General features: G+C 44.6%; 2 protein-coding genes and 1 long non-coding RNA gene across 5 annotated transcripts in view; 1 reads left to right on the top strand and 2 right to left on the bottom strand.

Moving 5' to 3' along the window:
- Positions 1 to 11,350, bottom strand: part of LOC140429566 (peptidyl-prolyl cis-trans isomerase FKBP8-like) — an 83,651-nt gene extending 72,301 nt beyond the window's left edge. Inside the window, exons 1-3 of the mRNA XM_072516740.1 lie at positions 11,096 to 11,350; positions 10,835 to 11,004; positions 3,771 to 3,859 (exon numbers count right to left, since the gene is read on the bottom strand). Of these exons, the coding sequence (XP_072372841.1) occupies positions 3,771 to 3,859; positions 10,835 to 11,004; positions 11,096 to 11,180 (344 nt within the window). The 5' untranslated portion in view covers positions 11,181 to 11,350. The remainder of the gene's footprint in view (positions 1 to 3,770; positions 3,860 to 10,834; positions 11,005 to 11,095) is intronic.
- Positions 11,351 to 11,558: 208 nt separating this feature from the next.
- LOC140410221 (uncharacterized) lies at positions 11,559 to 22,824 on the top strand. Of its 3 annotated transcripts, XR_011940584.1 has the most exons (3): positions 11,559 to 11,608; positions 11,735 to 11,926; positions 21,305 to 22,824. It is a non-coding gene; the product is annotated as an uncharacterized lncRNA (long non-coding RNA). The 3 variants fall into 3 exon arrangements; XR_011940580.1 differs by lacking the exon at positions 11,559 to 11,608 and having other exon boundaries at positions 11,634 to 11,926; XR_011940587.1 differs by lacking the exons at positions 11,559 to 11,608; positions 11,735 to 11,926 and adding an exon at positions 20,683 to 21,207.
- ufd1l (ubiquitin recognition factor in ER associated degradation 1) overlaps positions 22,460 to 23,609 on the bottom strand; it is a 52,890-nt gene continuing 51,740 nt past the window's right edge. Inside the window, exon 12 of the mRNA XM_072498181.1 lies at positions 22,460 to 22,842. Within this exon, the coding sequence (XP_072354282.1) occupies positions 22,768 to 22,842 (75 nt within the window). The 3' untranslated portion in view covers positions 22,460 to 22,767. The remainder of the gene's footprint in view (positions 22,843 to 23,609) is intronic.

Below are 23,609 nucleotides of genomic sequence, written 5' to 3'. Positions count from 1 at the left end.
CCCACGTCCCATGAACGAATAAAGAAAAAAGTCTGAGGACAAACCTCAGACACCGGGAGCTGGATTCTCCATTTCAGCAGCTAAGTGCCGGCTCAAATGCAGAATTTGCAGGCGTTTTACGACGCTAAAATTTGCACCGAACCCTCACCGATTTCGGGACCAGTGAGGGCCTAGCAGTGACGGCGGGTGAAACTCCCGGCTTCCGCGGTGAAAACGGCCGGAGAATGGCCTGGCCACGCATTCGCATGGCGCCGACCTGCAACAGTCGCACCGTACAACATGGCGGCGGCCCTGTGCGGACCCAACCCAAATCTGCGACCCCACAGGCCACCCCCTAGCCACTCCCCCCAGCCCTTGCAGAAGCCCCCCACCCCCCGGCCAGCGGCAGATGCCGGCCGAGTGAGGCGGCGCTGGACACAGTCCGCAGCTGCCACGCCGGGTTCCTGACCACTCAGACCACAAGTCACCCGTGCAATCAGAAACTCGGCCAATTGGGGGCGGAGCATTGCGGGAGGGCCTGCCGATGACGAGCAACAGCGTGCGTTTATGTCACTTCCGAGGGGGCGGACCATGGCTGACCGGCATCAAACCGGTGCTGGCTCTGATTTGGGTGTTGGAGTGGATTCTCCGCCCGATCGCCGATTATGATATCGGCGTCTGGCAACGGAGAATCCCGCCCCATGAAACCTTGTCTGACCAAGAAAGATGGTCAGTGTTGAGAACGTAATCACTCTGTTGGGGCCCCGGGTGGTTATCCCCGCCCAGGGCAGCACCCAAATCTACTGGAACTACATAATGGCTACCCTGGGGTCTCTCAAATGAAAATGCTTGCTAGGAGCCACGTCTACAGGCTTGACTGAGACATCACTGACTTGGTGAAGTAGTGCAATTCATGATGGGAGAATCATAAGTTCTCTCCTTCAGTTTCCCTACACTCATGGGAGTGGTCAGCCAGGCCATCGGTGCGAGAGCACATGGACTTTGCCGGGCTTTTTGCCGGTCCAACAATCTGGCTAGGTCGCATCCCCGAATCATGGGGCAAGACTCCTCGGTGGCATGGCTGCAGGCTGTGTGGGGTTTGCTCTGCAGGATCGGTTTAGGTGTTGCTCCCTTTTGTTGGTGGGGAGCTGGCAGGTGCGGTCCCAACGAATCAGTCAATGGGACCATCATTTGTGCATGGAGCCCTTGGGTCTCGTTAAGTGGTCCAATTAACGCTTGATACTGGTGACAGCCTCGCCGGGAAGCTCGCAGTAGTTCTCGCTCGCTACCACACTTAGAAACTTTCCCATTAAATCGTGGCCATGGAATAAGAAAATATGTAGCACCAAATAACATAAAAGCAGCAGGGATACATTCTGATTTTTACAACAAGACTCTCTTATCTGCTCAGAAATGTGACTATTTTGCATGATGTGAACTGTTCATTCAAGTCTGAAAGACTGAATCGTTAAATATGGAGAGATGCCAGCGTTGGACTGGAGTGGGCACAGCAAGAAGTCTTACAACACCAGGTTAAAGTACAACAGGTTTGTTTTGAATCACTAGCTTTCGGAGCAGAGCTCCTTCCTCAGGTGAGCCACCTGATGGAAGAGCTATACTCCAAGAGCTAGTGATTTGAAACAAACCTGTTGGACTTTAACCTGGTGTTGTAAGACTTCTTACTATCAAATATGGAGGAACTGCCTGTAGTGATATTGGTCTGGTAAAGTAAAACAAAAGCTCTTTGGCTTAAAGATTGAGTTTGAAGTTTGGTTGATGCTTGTTTTTTGAACAATCACATTGAATGTGAATGTGTTTGTGTGAATTTTCAAGTTTTGAAATGGTTGATTACTAACTGTAATTGAATGAAATATAGCCTTTTCCAGAATGGTATGAATGCCGGGGTCACTGGATGGCAGTGCCAGGCTGGCAGTGCCAATGTGCCTGGGTACCAGGGGAGTGCCAAGGTCCCACCCTGCCCAGTCTCTGACCACCCAGGGGTTTCCAATGGCCTGGGAGACCCTCCCCAGGTGCTGTTTCGCCAAGTCCACGTTTGTGTAGACCAGTAATAAATGGCACCCGGACATCTCCCAGGCAAGGCAGGTGAGTCCCGGGTGAATCTGGCATCCCAGTATTTAAATGAGCCGGAAGGCTTAAGTTAAATATTCAGATCTGGATCCGGATCTCGCCCAATGAGGGCGCGATTCACCAGTTGCCTCCGGGTGGGTGTCAGGTGCAACCAGGCCACTGAATCGCGCCCCCAGAATTTTTACCCAGCAACAGTGAAGGAACAATGATATAGTTCCATGCCAGGATGATGAATGGCTTGGAGGTGAATTTGAAGGTGGTGGTGTTCCCATATGCCCTTGTCCTTAGATGGTAATGGATTTAGAAAATGCTGCCTCAGAGTCTTGGTGAATTCCTGCAATGCATCTTGTAGATGACACACACTGCTGCCACTGTACATCGGTGATGGAAGGAGTGGATGTTTGTGGATGGGGATGTCAATCAAGTGGGTTACTTTGTCCTGGATGGTGTCAAGCATTTTGAATGCTGTTGGAACTGCACCCATCCAGGTAAGTGGAGAGTATTCCATTTCACTCCTGCCTTGTACCTTGTAGATGGTGGACAGGCTTTGGGGTGTCAGGAGATGAATTACTCCCTGCAGAATTCTCTTCCTCTGATCTGTTCTAGTAGCTATAGTATTTTTATGGCTAGTCCAGTTCAGTTTCTGGTCAATGGTAACCCCCAGGAAGTTAATCTAAAAGGTTCACATCTGCAGCACTCAAGATATCACCTATGCAAAGTCCTTAATTACAGACACAAAATAACACTAAGGAAAGAGAAAGCAAGTCATTTTGGAACTTGAAATTTAGAAGCATTTATAACTGTCTTTTGGGGCGGCATGTGTCACAGTGGTTAGCACTGCTGCCTACAGTGCTGAGGATCCTGATTCGAATCCTGGCCCTGGGTCACTGTTTGTGTGGAGTTTGCATATTCTCCCCATGTCTGCATGGGTTTCACCCCCACAACCCAAAGATGTGCAGGTTAGGTGAATTGGCCACGCTAAATTGCACCTTAATTGGAAAACAAATAATTGTGTACTCTAAATATTTTTAAAAATAACTCCTTTGATCTCTGTTGTGTAAATGTAGCTCTAACTCAGGGACATGCTTATCAAGGGTAGCAATCTCAAAGAATCTCAACAGGTTAGGTGCTTAACATCAAAACTGTGCTCTTTACTTTGAAGAACGCCACAAGAAAATGCAACGGAATTAAATCTCAATGTTCAGGTTAGATTATCATAGAATTTACAGTGCAGAAGGAGGCCATTCGGCCCATCGAGTCTGCACCGGCTCTTGGAAAGAGCACCCTACCCAAGGTCAACGCCTCCACCCTATCCCCATAACCCAGTACCCCCACCCAACACTAAGGGCAATTTTGGACACTAAGGGCAATTTATCATGGCCAATCCACCTAACCTGCACATCTTTTGACTGTGGGAGGAAACCGGAGCACCCGGAGGAAACCCACGCACACACGGGGAGGATGTGCAGACTCCGCACAGACAGTGACCCAAGCCGGAATCGAACCTGGGACCCTGGAGCTGTGAAGCAATTGTGCTATCCACAATGCTACCGTGCTACCCCCACAACCCAAAGATGTGCAGGTTAGGTTATATTCATAAATCAGTTGATCAACTTTGTGCTTGTAATTCGATCAGTAACTGCAGATTTATACTGACTTCCAGCCACATGTAATTCCGCAAAAAATTGCATTTAATGTCTTACCTGGAAGCTCTTCCAGAACAGAATTTGGAGTTGGTGAGAATCAGTGCTTTCTCCTGTATGCACATAAGGGGCACACAGATTTCGAGGGCCTTGGAGAGAGAAGGAAAATTGTATTAAACATATCATGTCATATTTTGCTGATAAATGCATCATTTTTGCAACTTAAAATAACTAAAGAGTTGTTCATTTATGAAACCAGATTCATAGAGTTAAACATTTTGGGATACTTTGGACTGGATTTTCCAGCGGCTTTGGGATCCCAACATTGAGCCCATATGGCGATCCCAAGCCCGCCAATATCATAGAATCATAGAATAGAATTTGCAGTGGAGAAGGAGGCCATTCGGCCCATCGAGTCTGCACCAGCCCCTGGAAAGAGCACCCTACCTATGCCCACACCTCCACCCTATCGTAAACCAATAAATCCACCGAACCGTTTGAACTAAGGGGAATTTAGCACGGTCAATCCACCTGCTGCCCACGGCGCTGAGGACCCTGGTTCGAATACCGGCCCTGGGTCACTGTTCGTGTGGAGTTTGCATTTTCTCTCCGTGTCTACGTGGGTTTCACCCCCACAACCCAAAGATGTGCAGGTTAGGTGGATTGGCCACGCTAAATTGCCCCTTAATCACATCTTTGGGCTGCAGACACAGGGAGAACATGCAGACTCTGCACAGGCAGTGACCCAAGCTGGGAATCAAACCTGGGACCCTGGAGCTGTGAAGCAACTATGCTAACCACTGTGCTACCGTGCTCTCCTGCATAACCTTTATTCGCAAAGGCCTTCTAATTGGCCACATCTGCGCTCCCTTCCTTCAGGGGCCTGATGCTGAGCCCTGGTGCCCATGCCAATATGTAGGAAGGTTGCCTAAGGAACTGATCCAACTACTGGAAGGTAAGATTTCAGGGTTTGTGAGGACCATGGCCCAGTGGCCCCATTCCCATTGCTTCAGCAATCTGTTAGAACATAGAACAAACAGCGCAGTACAGGCCCTTCGGCCCACGATGTTGCACCGAAACAAAAGCCATCTAACCTACACTATGCCATTATCATCCATATGTTTATCTAATAAACTTTTAAATGCCCTCAATGTTGGCGAGTTCACTACTGTAGCAGGTAGGGCATTCCACGGCCTCACTACTCTTTGCGTAAAGAACCTACCTCTGACCTCTGTCCTATATCTATTACCCCTCAGTTTAAAGTTATGTCCCCTCGTGCCAGCCATATCCATCCTCGGGAGAAGGCTCTCACTGTCCACCCTATCCAACCCCCTGATCATTTTGTATGCCTCTATTAAGTCTCCTCTTAACCTTCTTCTCTCCAACGAAAACAACCTCAAGTCCATCAGCCTTTCCTCATAAGATTTTCCCTCCATACCAGGCAACATCCTCGTAAATCTCCTCTGCACCCGCTCCAAAGCCTCCACGTCCTTCCTATAATGCGGTGACCAGAACTGTACGCAATACTCCAAATGCGGCCGTACCAGAGTTCTGTACAGCTGCAACATGACCTCCCGACTCCGGAACTCAATCCCTCTACCAATAAAGGCCAACACTCCATAGGCCTTCTTCGCAACCCTATCAACCTGGGTGGCAACTTTCAGGGATCTATGTACATGGACACCTAGATCCCTCTGCTCATCCACACTTTCAAGAACTTTACCATTAGCCAAATATTCCGCATTCCTGTTATTCCTTCCAAAGTGAATCACCTCACACTTCTCTACATTAAACTCCATTTGCCACCTCTCAGCCCAGCTCTGCAGCTTATCTATATCCCTCTGTAACCTGCTACATCCTTCCACACTATCGACAACACCACCGACTTTAGTATCATCTGCAAATTTACTCATCCACCCTTCTGCGCCTTCCTCTAGGTCATTGATAAAAATGACAAACAGCAACGGCCCCAGAACAGATCCTTGTGGTACTCCACTTGTGACTGTACTCCATTCTGAACATTTCCCATCAACCACCACCCTCTGTCTTCTTTCAGCTAGCCAATTTCTGATCCACATCTCTAAATCACCCTCAATCCCCAGCCTCCGTATTTTTTGCAATAGCCTACCATGGGGAACCTTATCAAATGCTTTGCTGAAATCCTTATACACCACATCAACTGCTCTACCCTCGTCTACCTGTTCAGTCACCTTCTCAAAGAACTCAATAAGGTTTGTGAGGCATGACCTACCTTTCACAAAGCCATGCTGACTATCCCTGATCATATTATTCCTATCTAGATGATTATAAATCTTGTCTCTTATAATCCCCTCCAAGACTTTACCCACTACAGACGTGAGGCTCACCGGTCTATAGTTGCCGGGGTTGTCTCTGCTCCCCTTTTTGAACAAAGGGACCACATTTGCTGTCCTCCAGTCCTCTGGGACTATTCCTGTAGCCAATGATGACATAAAAATCAAAGCCAAAGGTCCAGCAATCTCTTCCCTGGCCTCCCAGAGAATCCTAGGATAAATCCCATCAGGTCCCAGGGACTTATCTATTTTCAGCCTGTCCAGAATTGCCAACACCTCTTCCCTACGTACCTCAATGACATCTATTCTATTAGCCTGGGGCTCAGCATTCTCCTCCACAACATTATCTTTTTCCTGAGTGAATACTGACGAAAAATATTCATTTAGTATCTCGCCTATCTCTTCAGACTCCACGCACAATTTCCCATCCCTGTCCTTGACTGGTCCTACTCTTTCCCTAGTCATTCGCTTATTCCTGACATACCTATAGAAAGCTTTTGGGTTTTCCTTGATCCTTCCTGCCAAATACTTCTCATGTCCCCTCCTTGCTCGTCTTAGCTCTCTCTTTAGATCCTTCCTCGCTACCTTGTAACTATCCATCGCCCCAACTGAAACTTCACACCTCATCTTCACATAGGCCTCCTTCTTCCTCTTAACAAGAGATTCCACTTCCTTGGTAAACCACGGTTCCCTCGCTCGACGCCTTCCTCCCTGTCTGACCGGTACATACTTATCAAGAACACGCAGTAGCTGATCCTTGATCAAGCCCCACTTATCCAGTGTGCCCAACACTTGCAGCCTACTTCTCCACCTTATCCCCCCCAAGTCACGTCTAATGGCATCATAATTGCCCTTCCCCCAGCTATAACTCTTGCCCTGCGGTGTATACTTATCCCTTTCCATCATTAACGTAAACGTCACCGAATTGTGGTCACTGTCCCCAAAGTGCTCTCCTACCTCCAAATCCAACACCTGGCCTGGTTCATTACCCAAAACCAAATCCAACGTGGCCTTGTTGGCCTGTCAACATATTGTTTCAGGAAACCCTCCTGCACACACTGTACAAAAAACGACCCATCTATTGTACTCGAACTATATCTTCTCCAGTCAATATTTGGAAAGTTAAAGTCTCCCATAATAACTACCCTGTTACTTTCGCTCATATCCAGAATCATCTTCGCCATCCTTTCCTCTACATCCCTAGAACTATTAGGAGGCCTATAAAAAACTCCCAACAGGGTGACCTCTCCTTTCCTGTTTCTAACTTCAGCCCATACTACCTCGGAAGAAGAGTCCCCATCTAGCATCCTCTCCGCCACCGTAATACTGCTCTTGACTAGCAGCGCCACACCTCCCCCTCTTTTGCCTCCTTCTCTGAGCTTACTAAAACACCTAAACCCCGGAACCTGCAACATCCATTCCTGTCCCTGCTCTATCCATGTCTCCGAAATGGCCACAACATCGAAGTCCCAGGTACCAACTCATGCTGCCAGTTCCCCTACCTTGTTTCGTATACTCCTGGCATTGAAGTAGACACACTTCAAACCACCTACCTGAACACTGGCCCCATCCTGCGACGTCAAATCTGTGCACCTTCCCCAGAAAGAGCCCCAGTTATCCAAAAATCTGAATCCCTCCCGCCTGCACCATCCCTGTAGCCACGTGTTTAAATGCTCTCTCTCCCTATTCCTCATCTCACTATCACGTGGCACGGGCAACAACCCAGAGATAACAACTCTGTTTGTTCTAGTTCTGAGCTTCCATCCTAGCTCCCTGAAAGCCTGCCTGACATCCTTGTCCCCTTTCCTACCTATGTCGTTAGTGCCAATGTGGACCACGACTTGGGGCTGCTCCCCCTCCCCCCTAAGGACCCGGAAAACACGATCCGAGACATCACGTACCCTTGCACCTGGGAGGCAACATACCAAACGTGAGTCTCTCACGCTCCCACAAAATCTCCTATCTGTGCCCCTGACTATAGAGTCCCCAATTACTAATGCTCTGCTCCTCTCCCCCCTTCCCTTCTGAGCAACAGGGACAGACTCCGTGCCAGAGGCCCGTACCCCATGGCTTACCCCTGGTAAGTCGTCCCCCCCACAAGTATCCAAAGCGGTATACTTGTTTCTCAGGGGAACGACCGCAGGGGATCCCTGCACTGACTGCTTTTTCCCAGTCCCTCTTACAGTTACCCACCTATCTCCAATCTTTGGTGTAACTAATTCCCTGAAGCTGCTATCTATGACCCCTTCTGCCTCCCGAATGATCCGAAGTTCTTCCAACTCCAGCTCCAGTTCCCTAACTCGGTCTTGGAGGAGCTGGAGATGGCAGCACTTCCTGCAGGTAAAATCAGCAGGGACACTAACTGCATCCCTCACCTCAAACATCCTGCAGGAGGAACATTGCACTCCCTTCCCTGCCATTCCTCTAACTTTCTACCAAGATCTGGCTAACAACTAAATTAAATTTTTATAAAAAATAATAATAATATAATAAAATATGGTACTTACCTCAGACCAATGGGTTTTATTATTAGGTTAGAGGAGGAGGGCGGGTGGGAGACACTACACGTGTAGTGTCTCGGGTTTCTTCTCCACCAGAATTTATTGGTGAGGGTCTTCCCAGACGTCCGCGGGTCGACTTCCTGTTCCCGCCTAAAAAACTAATTTAAAAAAAAAGAAAAATTCTCAGCTCCTGCTGAAATTGACTAACCAGCCAGCTCCACTCCCGCTGAAATCGACTGGCCTGCCCCTGCAAAGACAAGTGCTTTTAAAGGTTGACTTACCTCCCAGCAGCCACTTCCGCACTGCTCCCGCTGAAACTGACTCACCAGCTGATTCTCCCGCCGAAATCGACTGGCCTGCCCTTGCAAAGACAAGTGTTTTTAAAGGTTGACTTACCTCCCAGCAACCTCCTTCCGCAATGCTCCCGCTGAAACTGACTCACCAGCTGTTCTCACGCCGAAATCGACTGGCCTGCCCCTGCAAAGACAAGTGCTTTTAAAGGTTGACTTACCTCCCAGCAACCTCCTTCCGCAATGCTCCCGCTGAAACTGACTCACCAGCTGTTCTCACGCCGAAATCGACTGGCCTGCCCGTGCAAAGACAAGTGCTTTTAAAGGTTGACTTACCTCCCAGCAGCCACTTCCGCAATGCTCCCGCTGAAACTGACTCACCAGCTGATTCTCCCGCCGAAATCGACATTGGATCGTTCATTGGATTCATCCCAACGTTCAAGATTTTAGCAGAGAATTGGCTGAGTAAATTCACAGCATTCCCGTACCAGCCTCCCCGAACAGGCGCCAGAATGTGACAACTAGGGGCTTTTCACAGTAACTTCATTGAAGCCTACTTGTGACAATAAGCAATTTTCATAGGAAATCCCTCTCCTTGGCCACATTGCCGAATAGCCTCCTTCTGTACTGTATCATTATATTGCTCCATGACAATGGGCCATGACACGGGCACTCACCCGTGAGCCTGGCATTTCCAGGTCCTGCCTGAGTACAATACACTCCCGGCTGAATGCAGTTTCCACTTTCCCTCAGGAAATTCAGAACCCATGTGAAAGAATGCTGTTATTAATGTGTGATATTTGAATTAATACTACTGTTACACTTCCAAAGAAGTGTTAATAAAAGATGAGAAAGCCCATCTACAAGGAAATCTCCCAGCATCAAAAAATACATTCTAATTCACCTCAGGATTTCCCTCCACCCACCCCAAGAACAATCAGCCTCTAATTGACCTTGAGTTGTTAAAGCAATAAAATCTAATGGATGTTTAAAAAAACACATAACACAGGCTGTAATGCTGCTGTCTTTAATAATGGTCATATCCTCCAACTTATTGTAGGAAATCCACCAGCATAATGATGTGCAAAATGTAATGTGGTATGGGCGAGAAGAGGCAACAGGAAAGATGAAGCAAGAATAGCAGTGGAAATTAAATAGAAATCTGAAGAGATAGTAGAAAAAATGTAATTTGAACACCCCATAAAGAACATTATTATTTATGGTGGACAGTGATTCAAAATCTTAATAAAACTGACATTAACTTGATAATAGTTCAGTCAAACGTTTATGGAATTGTGTTAGGCTGACTAATGAATTCAATGGAAAAGACTAAATAAATTTGATGGGCATAACTGAAAATAAAATCAACATGTGAACTATGAATTATGTTGTAAAAACGTGCAACTGTGTGTAGTACAATGCACAGGTTATGCATTGTTACAAGTATGAATTATTGGCACAGATATTATTTACTTGTAAACTGTACAAAAGCTGTTCAGTCTGTGCCTGTGTGTGTGTGTAAATCATGCACAAATCAATACAAAATCATTTGAATTATAAATAGATGTCAGTTATAGACAAGTAGAGCTATGTGTAGGTAAATTATAGCCAAATGTAAGAATACACAGGTTAGAGAAAGGCAGTACAGAATATGATTTGTAAGCGTGGAAGCATACACGGGTATCAATTAAAGGCAGATCTGAATCATTCGGGGCTGTGCAATATGCATAGCTCTGAGTTTCTATTATACAAGTCTAAATTATAGATTAGTGTGAAATAATAATGTACATTTTACGTAAATGTGGATTCTACATAGTTTTAGACTGCAGATCTGAATTTTGCCCAAGTACTAACTCAAGCTTATGCAAAATACACAGCATCATGAATCCTATCAAGTTGACTTACTGATGGGTAAGACTGCTGTAGCATGCACATGTATGACCTACACAGCTGTGACTTCTAATGCTATATTCTTATGCCGTGGAATGCTGGCTTGCGCCCATGGTATTCTGATCACCCACCTTAATGACATCTTTTCCATTTATGGTGAATGAGAGTCTTTGACGACCCAGAATGACATCTCCATTTTCATGCATTATCTTCAGCCAGATTTTCACATTCTGTCCATTTCCTGGTCTCTCAAGTTTAACATTGCCACATTGTAGAATCTTCTTTTTCAGCAGCCCATTGCCTGCAATAGTGAATTATTCACATCATTTTATCTCAAGTAAGATCTCTGTACCAGTTATCTTACTTGTAACTGCAGCATTCATTACACATACCTAGCACATCAATCCAGTCTTTTGGATTATCCACTACATCACCAGTAGCATTGTGTGTTATGTCCATGCCGCACGGTGTGCTCATTCAGTGCACCAGTAGCAGCAGAGACTTGCATTCAAACATTATTAACTCATCAAATGTTTGCAATCAAAGCTGTCTGATCACAAGTTAAACAGATGCTGTCATTAAAAGACCATCACATAGTCTGAATGGTTCATTGCAATCAGGACATAATTTACAAATAAGCAGGTACTTTTGGCTCTACAATGCATCAGCATGCGATTGCGAAAACATTTTGAGACTTACATGTCTCAATGACAAGTTACTGTTTAGAACATTTTTCAAACACAGATTGTTGCATCACAGAATGTTTTCCTGTTACTACGGATACATATTTGATACAAAGTGGTCAGTTAGAAGTTGTTTAGAATTAAACTTACTAAGAAGGAAAGATCTTCACACCCTGCGAAAGGGCTGTTGTCCAGGAGCCTGGATTAACACGATGCACAATAGTGAGAGCAAGTGACATCATGTCACAGGCTCTCAATATAGCCATTATAACCATTAGAATCATAGAGTTTATTGGATTTTTCCTGTGATATTGATGTCAGCCTGATTAGAATGTCCTTTAGTTCTAGTTTCTAACTGGCGCATCGTCAAAATTGAACTACTATTATGAAAAGATGTGGCAGCCTCTGTTCATTGAAGATTATAGGTTCAAGACCCACTCTTGACAGAGCACTGCACTGTCAAAGATGCCGGCCTTTCACTGAAATATTAAATCAAGGACAGGATTTTTGGTGTTGATGTTGGATCCAGAAGGGAGGCAGGTAAGTGTGGAATTTCTTAATACCGGCTGGCATGCTGGTTCCCCGCCACAGTCCTGACTCCCCAGCCATTTTCCTGGAGATAAGTTCAGATGTGGAACAGCTACTCATCCTTAAATGACTGGTACCTTGTTCATTCAATTAAAAGGCTAATTAAAGCCACTATTCAGAGGCTGACTAGAATTTTCTAGTTAATCTACGGCCATGGCATTGGGCACATAGCAGGTGCCTGGAGGCACCCTCCCAGGGACATGCCACAGGGATGAGGCCAGTGCTACACAGTCACTTTGACAACCCCTGCACGACCATACTTACCCAGTCACAGATGCAATTACAGGTTTCTTCTCCACCATTTGTGGCCAATTTTAAAAGTGCTGAGAGGATTCTTCAAGATGGATGTTCCCTCTCACTCTATTGCCTGCACTGGCAGGCTGCAGCTCCTTCATCTCCCTCCTGCTGGAGTGACTCTTATTAGCCTTTCAGATTTGAGAGTCCACCGACTGTGCTTAATTGGATGGTGAGCATACATCACCTGGCCGCTAATTTGTCAACCTTGGGTTACTGCATTTTATCCTGACATCAGGGTCCCAATTGGAAAAGTCTGTGTCCTGCTTCTCAGGTGGATGTAAAACATCCCATGGCACAGTTTTGTGGGAGAGATGCAAAGTTCTCCCAGCTGTCCTGGTCAATACTTATCCCTCAACCAAAATCACTAAACTTAAGAAATATAAAGTTGAGAAAGCAATTTGACTCTTAGAGCCTGTTCCACCACCGAATGGCTGATCTTCGACCTCAACTGCACATACTCCTGTAGTCATTAATTCCCATAGTACAGTGTCAAACATCTGTTGATCTCTGTCTTGAATATACTCAACAAATGAGCATATAAAGCTCTCTGCTGTAGAATAAAAACCATTTTAATGAACAAGTACCCCTTTATCCCAATCTTAAACAGCTAACTGCATGTTCTAGATTCCCAAATCAGTATAAACCCCGTCAAGGCCCTCAATAATTTTACATGCTTCAATTAGATCACTTCTTGTTCCTCTAAACTCTGTGGAATTTGAATCTGGTGTATTAATTTCTCTTCAGAGGACAATCCCTTCATCCCAGGAATGAGACTAGTTGCACCACCTCTACAGCGAGTTTATCCTTTATTGAGTTAAAAGACCATAACTACAGTATGGTCTGTAGTACTCCAGAGCGGCACGGTAGCACAGTGGTTAGCACTGTTGCTTCACATGGCCAGGGACCTGGATTTGATTCCCGGCTTGGGTCACTGTCTGTGCGCTGTGCGGAGTCTGCACGTTCTCCCCATGTCTGCGTGGGTTTCCTCCAGGTGCTCCGGTTTCCTCCCACTGGCCCCGAAAGACATGCTTGTTAGGTGAATTGGACACTCTGAATTCTCCCCCAATGTACCCAAACAGGCACTGTAGTGTGGCGACAAGGGGATTTTCACACTAACTTCATTGCAATGTTTGTTTTATAAATTTAGAGTAGCCAATTCATCTTTCCAATTAAGGGGCAATTTAGAGTCACCAATCCACCTACCCTGCACACCTTGCGGGTTGTGGGGGTGAAACCTATGCAGACACAGGGAGAATGTGCAAACTCCACACAGACAGTGACCCAGGGCTGGGATTCGAACCTGGGGCCTCAGCGCCGTAGGCAGCAATGCTAACCACTGTGCCACCATGCTGCCTCCTACTTCATTGCAGTGTTAATGGAAGCCTATTTGTGACACTAATAAAGATTATTATATGTAGCCTCATCAATTCCTTGTACAATTGTAAAATGTTTTTCTTCTTATACTTCTATCCCTTTGTAACAAAACCTAACATACCATTTACCGTCCTAGCTGTTTGCCATAAGCGCATGATGACTTTGTGATTCATGTACAAGGACACCAAGGTCATTCTGGATGCAATATTACCCAGTCTCCCACCATTACTTTAAAAAAAAAATTCAATTGAAAGTGGATGACTTCACACTTTCTCACATTCACATGCCTTATTCTTGCCAGCTTATCCAACTTGTCTATATCCCCCTGCTTTTATGCATTCTCCTCACCATTTACCTTTCTCAAAACATTGCGTCAAGAGCAAAGTTAGACACACCACTCAGTTGGCTCATCTTAAGTCATTAAAATAGATTGTAAATAGCTGAGGTCCAAATACTGACACTTGTGGTACCTGCCAGTTACCATCTGCCAACTGTTTCCTTTAGTTCTTTATTCTCCCACATTCTACCATCCATAAATTTGAGATCATCCAAGATGTGCTGTTCATGTCTTAACTTACAGCGAGTACCATTTCCCATCACCCCTGTGCCTGCTGACCACCAATGGCACCTAATCCAAGCAATATCTTGATTTTAATACTCTCATCCTTGTTTTCAAATCCCTGTGGCCTCACCCCTCTTTATCTCTGCAATGTCCTCCAACCCCACAACCCTCTGAGGTATTTATGTTCCTTTAATTCTGGCCTCTTTTGCATCCCTGATTTTAATCATTCCACATTGGTGGCCGTGCCTTCAGTTGTCTATGTTCTAAGCTCTGAATACTCTCCCTAAACTTCCCCACTGCCCCATCTCACTTTGCTCCTTTAAGACTGTTGTCTGTAAATTATCGGAAACACTTTGACCGGTTTATTAGTAAAACGTTTTACCAAAGAATCCTTATTTGCAAGATGTACAAAGGACAAAACAGGTTCACAATTCAACCCAAATTTATTCACAAACACAATAAACCAGTTATCCTTCCAAAATACCCCAAATATTAGGTAAAAGGTAAAGCCACCATAGTCCCAGATGACCATAAGCTGCTTTCCCCTTTGAGGTAGGTCTCACACTCTCCTGTCCGTTCTCTGGTCCACCTTCGAGTCGTCTCTGTTACCTCTGCATCTCTGGATGCCTCTTTCTTGTACCACTCTTTGTGCCCTTCCAGAAGCTTCTCTGGCCCTCAGCCAATGAGGTCACTGGGCAGGGGTCGCAACAGCCAATGGATTTGTCGATTGCAACTTTGCAGGCCACCAGGAACCCCTCCCCCAGGGATTCATCCCCAAGTGCATTGTCTGCACGTAACCTTATCCCATACAAGATAAGGGCGGGAAATCTAGGGGCCAAAAGTCTGGCTTCATCTGGGCAATCCAGAACTATCGATCCAATTAAGGGCAGCATGGCGGCGCAGTGGTTAGCACTGCTGCCTCATGGCACCAAGGTCCCAGGTTCAATCCCGGCTCTAGGTCACTGTCCGCGTGGAGTTTGCACATTGTCCCCGTGTTTGCATGGGTTTCGCCCCCACAACCCAAAGATGTGCAGGGTAGGTGGATTGGCCACGCTAAATTGCCCCTTAATTGGAAAAAATGAATTGGGTACTCTAAATTTATCTTTAAAAAACTATCGATCCATTTGAATGGTGCCAATTATCTACCAATGTCCTGTTTACAGGACGTGCCCCGGCTGTCTGTCTCGGCCCAGTGTATTCAAGTTTGGCTGTTTGACTTCCCATCAGACCGGTCTGTGGTTCTAACTGTAGCTTTAATATAAAGTGTCCAATTCTGTATCAGGCCTACGATTCAGGCCATTGCCTATTTTATCACAAGACATTCCTTAAACCCAGTGATAACCCTCACAAGGCCTACGGAGACACATTGACATACCTTCCTGTGGGTCTCATAGAATATGAACTTGCCCACTCATGGATGGAGGTCCGCCCAGCTGGGTCTCATTACTTGGCCTTTTAAATACAAGCCCAAACTGGATCTGATGCTCTCGTTAGTCCCCAACTGGGACCCTATTGTTGAATGCCACAGTAGCGGCCTTAAACCTCAAGTTTATAATAAGCTTAAATGAACCGTCTTCCTCGGGTTTCCTGGATCATTATATTGGAGACGAGGAAAAGAAAAAAGTGATTCTGGACAACCTTACCATAACAGAATAGTCTGATAAGAAACAAACTTGAAGGAGATTCGAAGATGCTGCTGTTGAGGAAGTTAGAGCCAGAAGATGCAGAGGATTGGGGTCAAAACGCTGAAAGGATGTGATACTTCTTTCAGGAAAACGGCATAGATGCAGAAGGTGATTCTCCCAACTGCTTGCGGGGCCCCAACTTTTTACATCACCAAAATCCTCACCTACCCATCAGCCCCAGACTCGAAGTCCTTTGACGAACTAATCAAACTAGTGGCAAATCACTCTGACCCAAAACCTTCTGCAATACCACAAGACACAGGTGCGTTTAGGGTATTTCTCGGCAGCTGCGACACCGAGAAACACTCTGCTGCTCAACAACACTTGCCACTTTTTTTGGCCTCTGGGGGCTTCTCGCAAACAGGAATAGCTGCTCTCAGATCAGGGCAGCATTTTGTCCGGCGCCATGATCCCCGCTACCTCAAGAGCCATCATGGAACTGCGCCCATGATTCAGTACCCACGCAATACCAGAGGTCATCGTCAGGTACAATGGGACCCCATTTACCGGCAAGGAGTTCCAGGCATTCATTTCAAACACATCCACATGACCCCAAACCACCTGTCCTTGAATGGTTTAGCCAAGCGGGCAGTCTAGATGTTCAAATGCAGTGTGAGGAAGCAGAACACAGTCTCCCTCGATACAAAACTGGCACGATTCTTATTTAATTACAGGACTATACCTCACTTGACAAAGGGTTGGCACTGGCGGAAGTGCTTACGGGCCGACAACTCAGGACCCGCCCGAGCTTAATGTTCCCGAATTTCAAGGGAAAGTGGAGGCAAGACAAGGCATACAAAAACAAATCATGACCAGCAGATACAGGACAGATACAGGAGACACCGTACAGGTCTGTAATTTTGGAGATGGCTCTCAATTGATCCCAGGGATCATGGTGGAGAAAATGCAGCCGGTCTCGTACAAGGTCAACACCAAGAAAAAAGACGTAAAAAAACACATGGACCACTTCAGGCGCAGGGAGCCTGCCTTAGAGGAGGAAACCATGTAAGGTGAATTGATGCCCTCACCAACCTTCGTGCCATCCTGCAGCTCAGAGGCACAGCCCGCCAGAGCCAACAGGATGACGAAGACTTGGCTTCTGATATGGATGACAGAGCCTCCAGGGGACACCGCAGTCAAAAATGAGCCCCCAGCAGTGGCCCTTTGACGCTCTGCGCGGAAGGGATGAGCCCTGACATGCTAACACCCCCAACCTGGCTCTTCGCTGGCAGATACATAGACCATAAGACATAGAAGCAGAAGTAGGCCACTCGGCCCATCGAGTCTGCTCTGCCATTCTATCATGGCTGATATTTTTCTCATCCCCAGTCTCCTGCCGTCTCCCGATAACCCGATTCCCTTATTTATCACAAACCTATCTATCACGGTCTTAAAGACACTCAGTGAATTGGCCTCCACGGCCTTCTGCAGCAAAGAGTTCCACAGATTCACCATCCTCTGGCTGAAGAAATTCCTCCATCTCGGTTTTAAAGGATCATCCCTTTAGTCTGAGATTGTGTCTACTGCTTCTAGTTTTTCCTACAAGTGGAAACATTCTTTCCACGTCCACTCTATCCAGGCCTTGCAGTATCCTGTTTCAATAAGATCCCCCTCATCCTTCTAAACTGCAACGAGTACAGACCCAAAGTCCTCAAATGTTCCTCATACAACAAGCTCTTCAGTCCAGGGATCATTCTTGTGAACCTCCTTTGGACCCGTTCCAAGGCCAGCACACCTTTCTTTAGATATGGGGCCCATAACTGCTCACAATACTCCAAATGAGGATTGAGCAGAGCCTTATACAGCTTCAGAAGTACATCTCTGGTCTTGTATTCTAGCTCGCTTGACATGGTCACAAGAGAAGTAGTGAAGTAGGCCCCATTAGCAGGACACTTAGGGGAAACCATTTTGCCTTAAGGGGATGTTGGGATGTGTTGGCCCTCACGAGGCCCACAGGGATACACTGATAGATCTCAGTGGGACTCAGAATACGAGCTTTCCCGCTCGTGGGTGGAGGTTCGCCCTGCTGTGGCTTGTTACTTAGCCCTTTAAATACCAGCCTGAAGAAGGATCGGTGCTCTCATTAGTGTCCGACTGAGGACCCTGTTATTGTATACCTTGGCAGCGGCCTTAGCCTTGAGGTTTAGAATAAACTGAAGGAACCTTCTTCCTCGGGTCTCCTGGATCATTATTTTTCAAAAAAAATTTAGAGTGCCCAATTCATTTTTTCCAATTAAGCGTGGCCAATCCACCTAACCTGCACATTTTGGGTTGTGGGGGCGTAACCCACGCAAACACGGGGAGAATGTGCAAATTCCACACGAACAGTGACCCAGAGCCGGGATCGAACCTGGGATCTCGGCGCTATGAGACAACAGTGCTAACCGCTGTGCCACCGTGCTGCCCCTCCTGGACCATTATAAAACCTGACTCTTTGACTAAGCCTTTGGTCATCAAGGCCCCTTATCAGTATCATTTGTTTGCTTTATAATGCTTGTGAAGCACTTGGGACATTTAATAAGTTGTTATTGTACCGGGCAACCAACCAAGTCATTGTGAGTTCAATAAAATTGGTCATTTGCGGCACGATGGAAATTACCAGATTGTTTTTAAAAACTCATTAATGTGAGTCAGGGAAGGAATCTTCCACCCTCATACATGACTTTAATCCAACATGTGATTGAGACTTAAATCCATCAAAAATTAGAAATGGGAAATAAATGGTGCCTTGCCAGTGTTATCCACATATGAGGAATAAAAAAGTATATATAATTTCTACAATAAATTATAACATTTGTTGATGACAGTAATCACTGTGCAGGCAAAGGTTCCAAACCAAAGAGTCCTGATTTTAATAATTCAGTTTAATTATTTTCATTTTTTTTTTTTAAATAAGAGAGAGAACCCAATAATTTTTTTCCAATTAAGGGGCAATTTAGTGTGGCTAATCCACCTAACCTGCACATCTTTGGGTTGTGGGGGTGAGACCCACACAGACACGGGGAGAATGTGTAAACTCCACACAGTGACCCGGGATCGAACCAGAGTCCTCAACGGCAAAGGCAGCAGTGCTAACTACTGTGCCACCCCAATTGAGTTTAATTAAATGTCTCCAAAACAGGGCGGCTGCAGGATTTTTTTTTTTTGATTTTTTTAAAAAGATCAACATCATTATTCATGTTTGAATTCTGTAACTTTGGGGCAGCAAGGTGGCGCAGTGGTTAGCACTGCTACCTCATGGCGTAGAGGACCCCAGTTCGATCACAGCCCTGGGTCACTGCCCGTGTGGAGTTTGCACATTCTCCACGTGTCTGCGTGGGTCTTAACCCCACAACCCAAAAATGTGCAGGATAGGTGAATTGGCCATGCTGAATTGTCCCTTAATTGGTAAAAAATAATTGGGTACTCTAAATTAAAGAAAAAATGTCACTTTGTTCCTCTTCATGTCTGGAAATATGGAATTTAATTACAGCTGTTTTTATACTTGAGTATTCACTACAACAGTCACTGCACTGGCTATAACTTGCTTTGGAGCATCCCAATGCTTCAAAGGCATTATATAAAGGCAAGTCTTTCTTTGTTTGGATTCAAAAGAAAACCAATCCAAAAACCAATCAAAATTGCTTAGAATTTCCAGGCACATATGTAGTGCCAATTTGAAGCAGAAAATGGCATCAAACTTGGAGTTAAATCTTCCACAAATTTGAAAGAACATAAACTTGGCTCACGTTCAATAAGGTGCACTCGGAAACAATTTGGAAGTTTATATTGTATCTGCATCCACCACCCTTTAGAACATAGAACATACAGTGCAGAAGGAGGCCATTCGGCCCATCGAGTCTGCACCGACCCACTTAAACCCTCACTTCCACCCTATCCCCTTAACCCAATAACCCCTCCTAACCTTTTTTTTTTGGTCACTAAGGGCAATTTATCATGGGCAATCCACCTAACCTGCACGTCTTTGGACTGTGGGAGGAAACTGGAGCACCCGGAGGAAACCCACGCAGGCACGGGGAGAACGTACAGACGCCGCACAGACAGTGACCCAGTGGGGAATCGAACCTGGGACCCTGGCGCTGAGAAGCCACAGTGCTATCCACTTGTGCTACCGTGCTGCCCTGACAGTCTATTCTCAATCATCATAACTCACCACATAAAAATGAACTCCTTTCAACTGTCTTGGATTCTTGATAATCGTTCTTGTTCTTTGGTTTTGGACCCTTTTCTGCAAGCGAAAACAGTTTATCTACCCTGTTAAAACCATTAATAATTTTGAACACCTCTATCAAATTTTCCAATAATCTTCTTAGCTCTAAAGAGAACTATCTAAGCTTCTTCAGATTTTTCACATTACTGATATCCCCCATCCCTGGTACTATACTGGAATGAATCTCATGCTCTCCAAGACCTTCAACACGACAAGTAAGTATAAGTAGAAAGGGAGATAATGCAATTGCTGGCTAGTATTGGAAAGCCGAGTTCCTCAGCCTTTTTCTCCTAGTGTGCAACTTACTTTAATTAATTATAGATTGATTGAAGGCAAGAATAGTTAAACACAAAAAAAATCAATGCAAGTAAAGAAATGTAAATAGAACAAGACTGACAACTCTAAGCCAACAGTCAGAAAATGGAACTTTCCTAAACTCACAAATTTATTTGATTTCCTTGAGGGAGTAATACAGCTGATTTTAGAAGGTGCTTAATGAATTGCTTCCTGAGAAATTTGGGCCTAAAGCAGGAGTTGAAATAAAAGATTTGGTCTTTCTGCCAAAATTATTGAGCCCAAATGTGTCAATGACAGTCGTTTTAAATTAGGCATGATCGGAGTATTGCAGATGTCAGTAATAACTGGACTGTTGGTATTATTTAGAGACAGAGTTTGATTGGGTTTTAAAATTAATTAAATCTTTCGATAAAATAAACAATAGAGAGAAAATGGGTTAGGAATAAAAGGCAAAAAAATTAATTGAAACATACACTTAATATTCAGATAGATTACTGATTGAAAGCGGCGGAGTCATTTATTTAAAAAAGGAAATATGAATATAAATCAAACATTTTACTGGATGTGATAAGGAGTCAGGAAAATGTATCTACTTGTTGATCTAACATTGAAAGGTGTTGGAGTATGTTCCAATATGGATATCTGCAAAGCATTAAAGGGTTATGTGTGCGAGTATTTTTGTGTGCACATATATAATTTTCATAGGTCCACTTGAACAGATTGAAACACACAGCAATTATCATGGATTTTGTCCTTTTCTCAGGAGAGAGCACATCTGAACAAAAATAGTAGTCTGCTGCTGCTGATGGTAATGATGGGAGAAATTTAAAGCTTTAATATAAAGGCAACATATTGTGTATTGACATTAGTGTGACTTTCATTTATCTCCCTCTATTGTACTGTAGGTCTAGTAACAACTTCGATTGTAGTGTGGCAATTATAAAGAGAAATTCAATGTTGGATGTCGTGGTGGATCCAGCTATCCCAAGATAAAAAAAGGCAAGGAGTCAATTGAAGATATTTTAAGAAGGGAATTGGAAATTATTCTAGATTTCAAATCATTGAGACATGAAGACCAGCCAGTGAAGCTAAAACCATAGAAAGGGAATTGCTGTGGGGGTCTTCCTGTTGTAATTACAGCAGAAAGTGGAGAGAAATGGCATTGATGGTAGTTTATGGTGGTGGCGTTTATGTTCTTCTCTCAAAAATTCCACTGATCGTCTGCTAGGAAAACCCTTTGGAAATTCCTGCAAAAGATTAAAATCATACAGGTTTTTGAGGTAGAAAATTGATTAGATGGACATGGGAGGGGAATTTTGAGTAAAACTAAAAGACAAATATAAAAAACACACAAGTTAGTCATAATCAGAAACAATTTAAGGAATAATTTCTTCACTTTTTTTCACAATTTAGTTATTTAGTCGGGGATAGGCTGCCGTCTCCTGCATTAACTATGAACTTGTGAACTGAATAGACGTTGAATTCAAGTGGGAAAGTTTTGGAGAACAAAGACAAAATTGTCTCTTGCAACATGGTTTGAACAATGGGGCAGACTACCTCAGTTAAACATCATTTTGAATTCCAAATTCCTTACACTCAACTGCATGTTAGGTTGATAGTCAAAAGGAATTTCGATCAAATGAGACAATAATCAGCCAGTCGGGTTTCTTCTAGGAGCTGCCAACATCTTCTGAAACCTTGCCTGTAATACGACCAGAAGAAATTAAATGATGAATACAGACTCAAATGTCAGAATGTTGGAGCTTCACTACACCCAACCCCAAGCCATCATCTTGAAACCAGTGTTTGGACAGTTTTACTATCCATTCTTCAGGGTTTCTGGCCGAGATTGGATTTAGATTTCAATTTATAGTATGATTGTGCTTATTGAGTTACAACTGGACATTAATCAACAAGGAATAATAACCCAAGATGTATATCCATACATTGCCATAATTTAACGGTGTACTAATCACATCATATAATTGATGACACGCTGGCTTCATGGGATTGTTTTTCTTTGCAGCAAATCAATCTTAGAAAGAATTGCAAGCCCAAAATGTCAGAAAATGCATTTACTAAAGGAATATGTACAGATCAGAGGTCACATCTGTAATCACACCAAATAGTTCTCAGTAATGGTTTTCATTTGACCTGCAGTCTTGAATTTCACTCTTAAAACCAGTCACTTCAGTTGAAATCACTTGTTCATGCAAAGCCACCATGAACACTACAGAGAAATCCAGTCAATGAGAGAGACGATGCAAAGAATTCCTTTTGAGAACTGTAAAGGCCTTCCTAAAGAGATGAGTGAACCGGTCCCTTTCACCTCCCCCAAATGGAAAAGGCTCTTCTCCCATCAGGTGTTTTAAGGTTTCCTTCCTTTCTTGCGTAAAGACTGTCCTTCTCCGGAGAATGCAATAAACCGATTGGCTCCGGTATCCTACACGAACAGAAAATACCATTAGGATACAAACAAGACGCTGCCTGACAGTCAGAATAGAGAATTTTATAAATCTAGTGAAATGCACATTGCACTGGAAAGATTATTGGGTTGGGAGTGTCAACTCTGAATGTTCCAACATAAACCGAGCAACAATATAGCCGAAGACAGAAAGAACAATTATGTCAACTGCTGAAATATCTAGTTTCATAAATTTAAATACAAACTCAAAACTTATGAAATATGAACAAACAGTGAATTCACAACAGAGGTTAAAACTTATTTTTCCTCTATAAAGTAGCTCAAATACAGGGGAACAGTAGAATGCACGGTGGAACAGTGGTGAGCAATTAGGGATGGGCAACAAATTCTGGCCTTGCCAGTAATGCCAACATCCATTAAAGAATAAAGAAAAGCATGATTCTTAACTGTTGTCAGCAACCACAATAAATACCTGGGCAGCACGGTAGCACAGTGGTTAGCACTGTTGCTTCACAGCCCCAGGGACCCGGGTTAAATTCCCGGCTTGGGTCACTGTCTGTGCAGAGTCTGTACATTCTCCCCGTGTGTGTGTGGATTCCCTCTGGGTGCTCCAGTTTCCCCCCACAAGTCCCGAAAGGCGTGCATGTTGCACATTCTGAATTCTTCCTCTGTACCCAAACAGGCACAGGAATGTGGCGACTAGGGGATTTTCATAGCAACTTCATTGCAGTGTTAATGTAAACCTACTTGTGACACTAATAAAGATTCTATAGAAACACCGTCAT

Source organism: Scyliorhinus torazame, chromosome 1, assembly GCF_047496885.1.
Source record: "Scyliorhinus torazame isolate Kashiwa2021f chromosome 1, sScyTor2.1, whole genome shotgun sequence".
Lineage (NCBI taxonomy): Eukaryota > Metazoa > Chordata > Chondrichthyes > Carcharhiniformes > Scyliorhinidae > Scyliorhinus > Scyliorhinus torazame.
The sequence above is the reverse complement of the archived record's forward strand: the minus strand, read 5'-3'. Positions and strand labels throughout refer to the sequence as shown.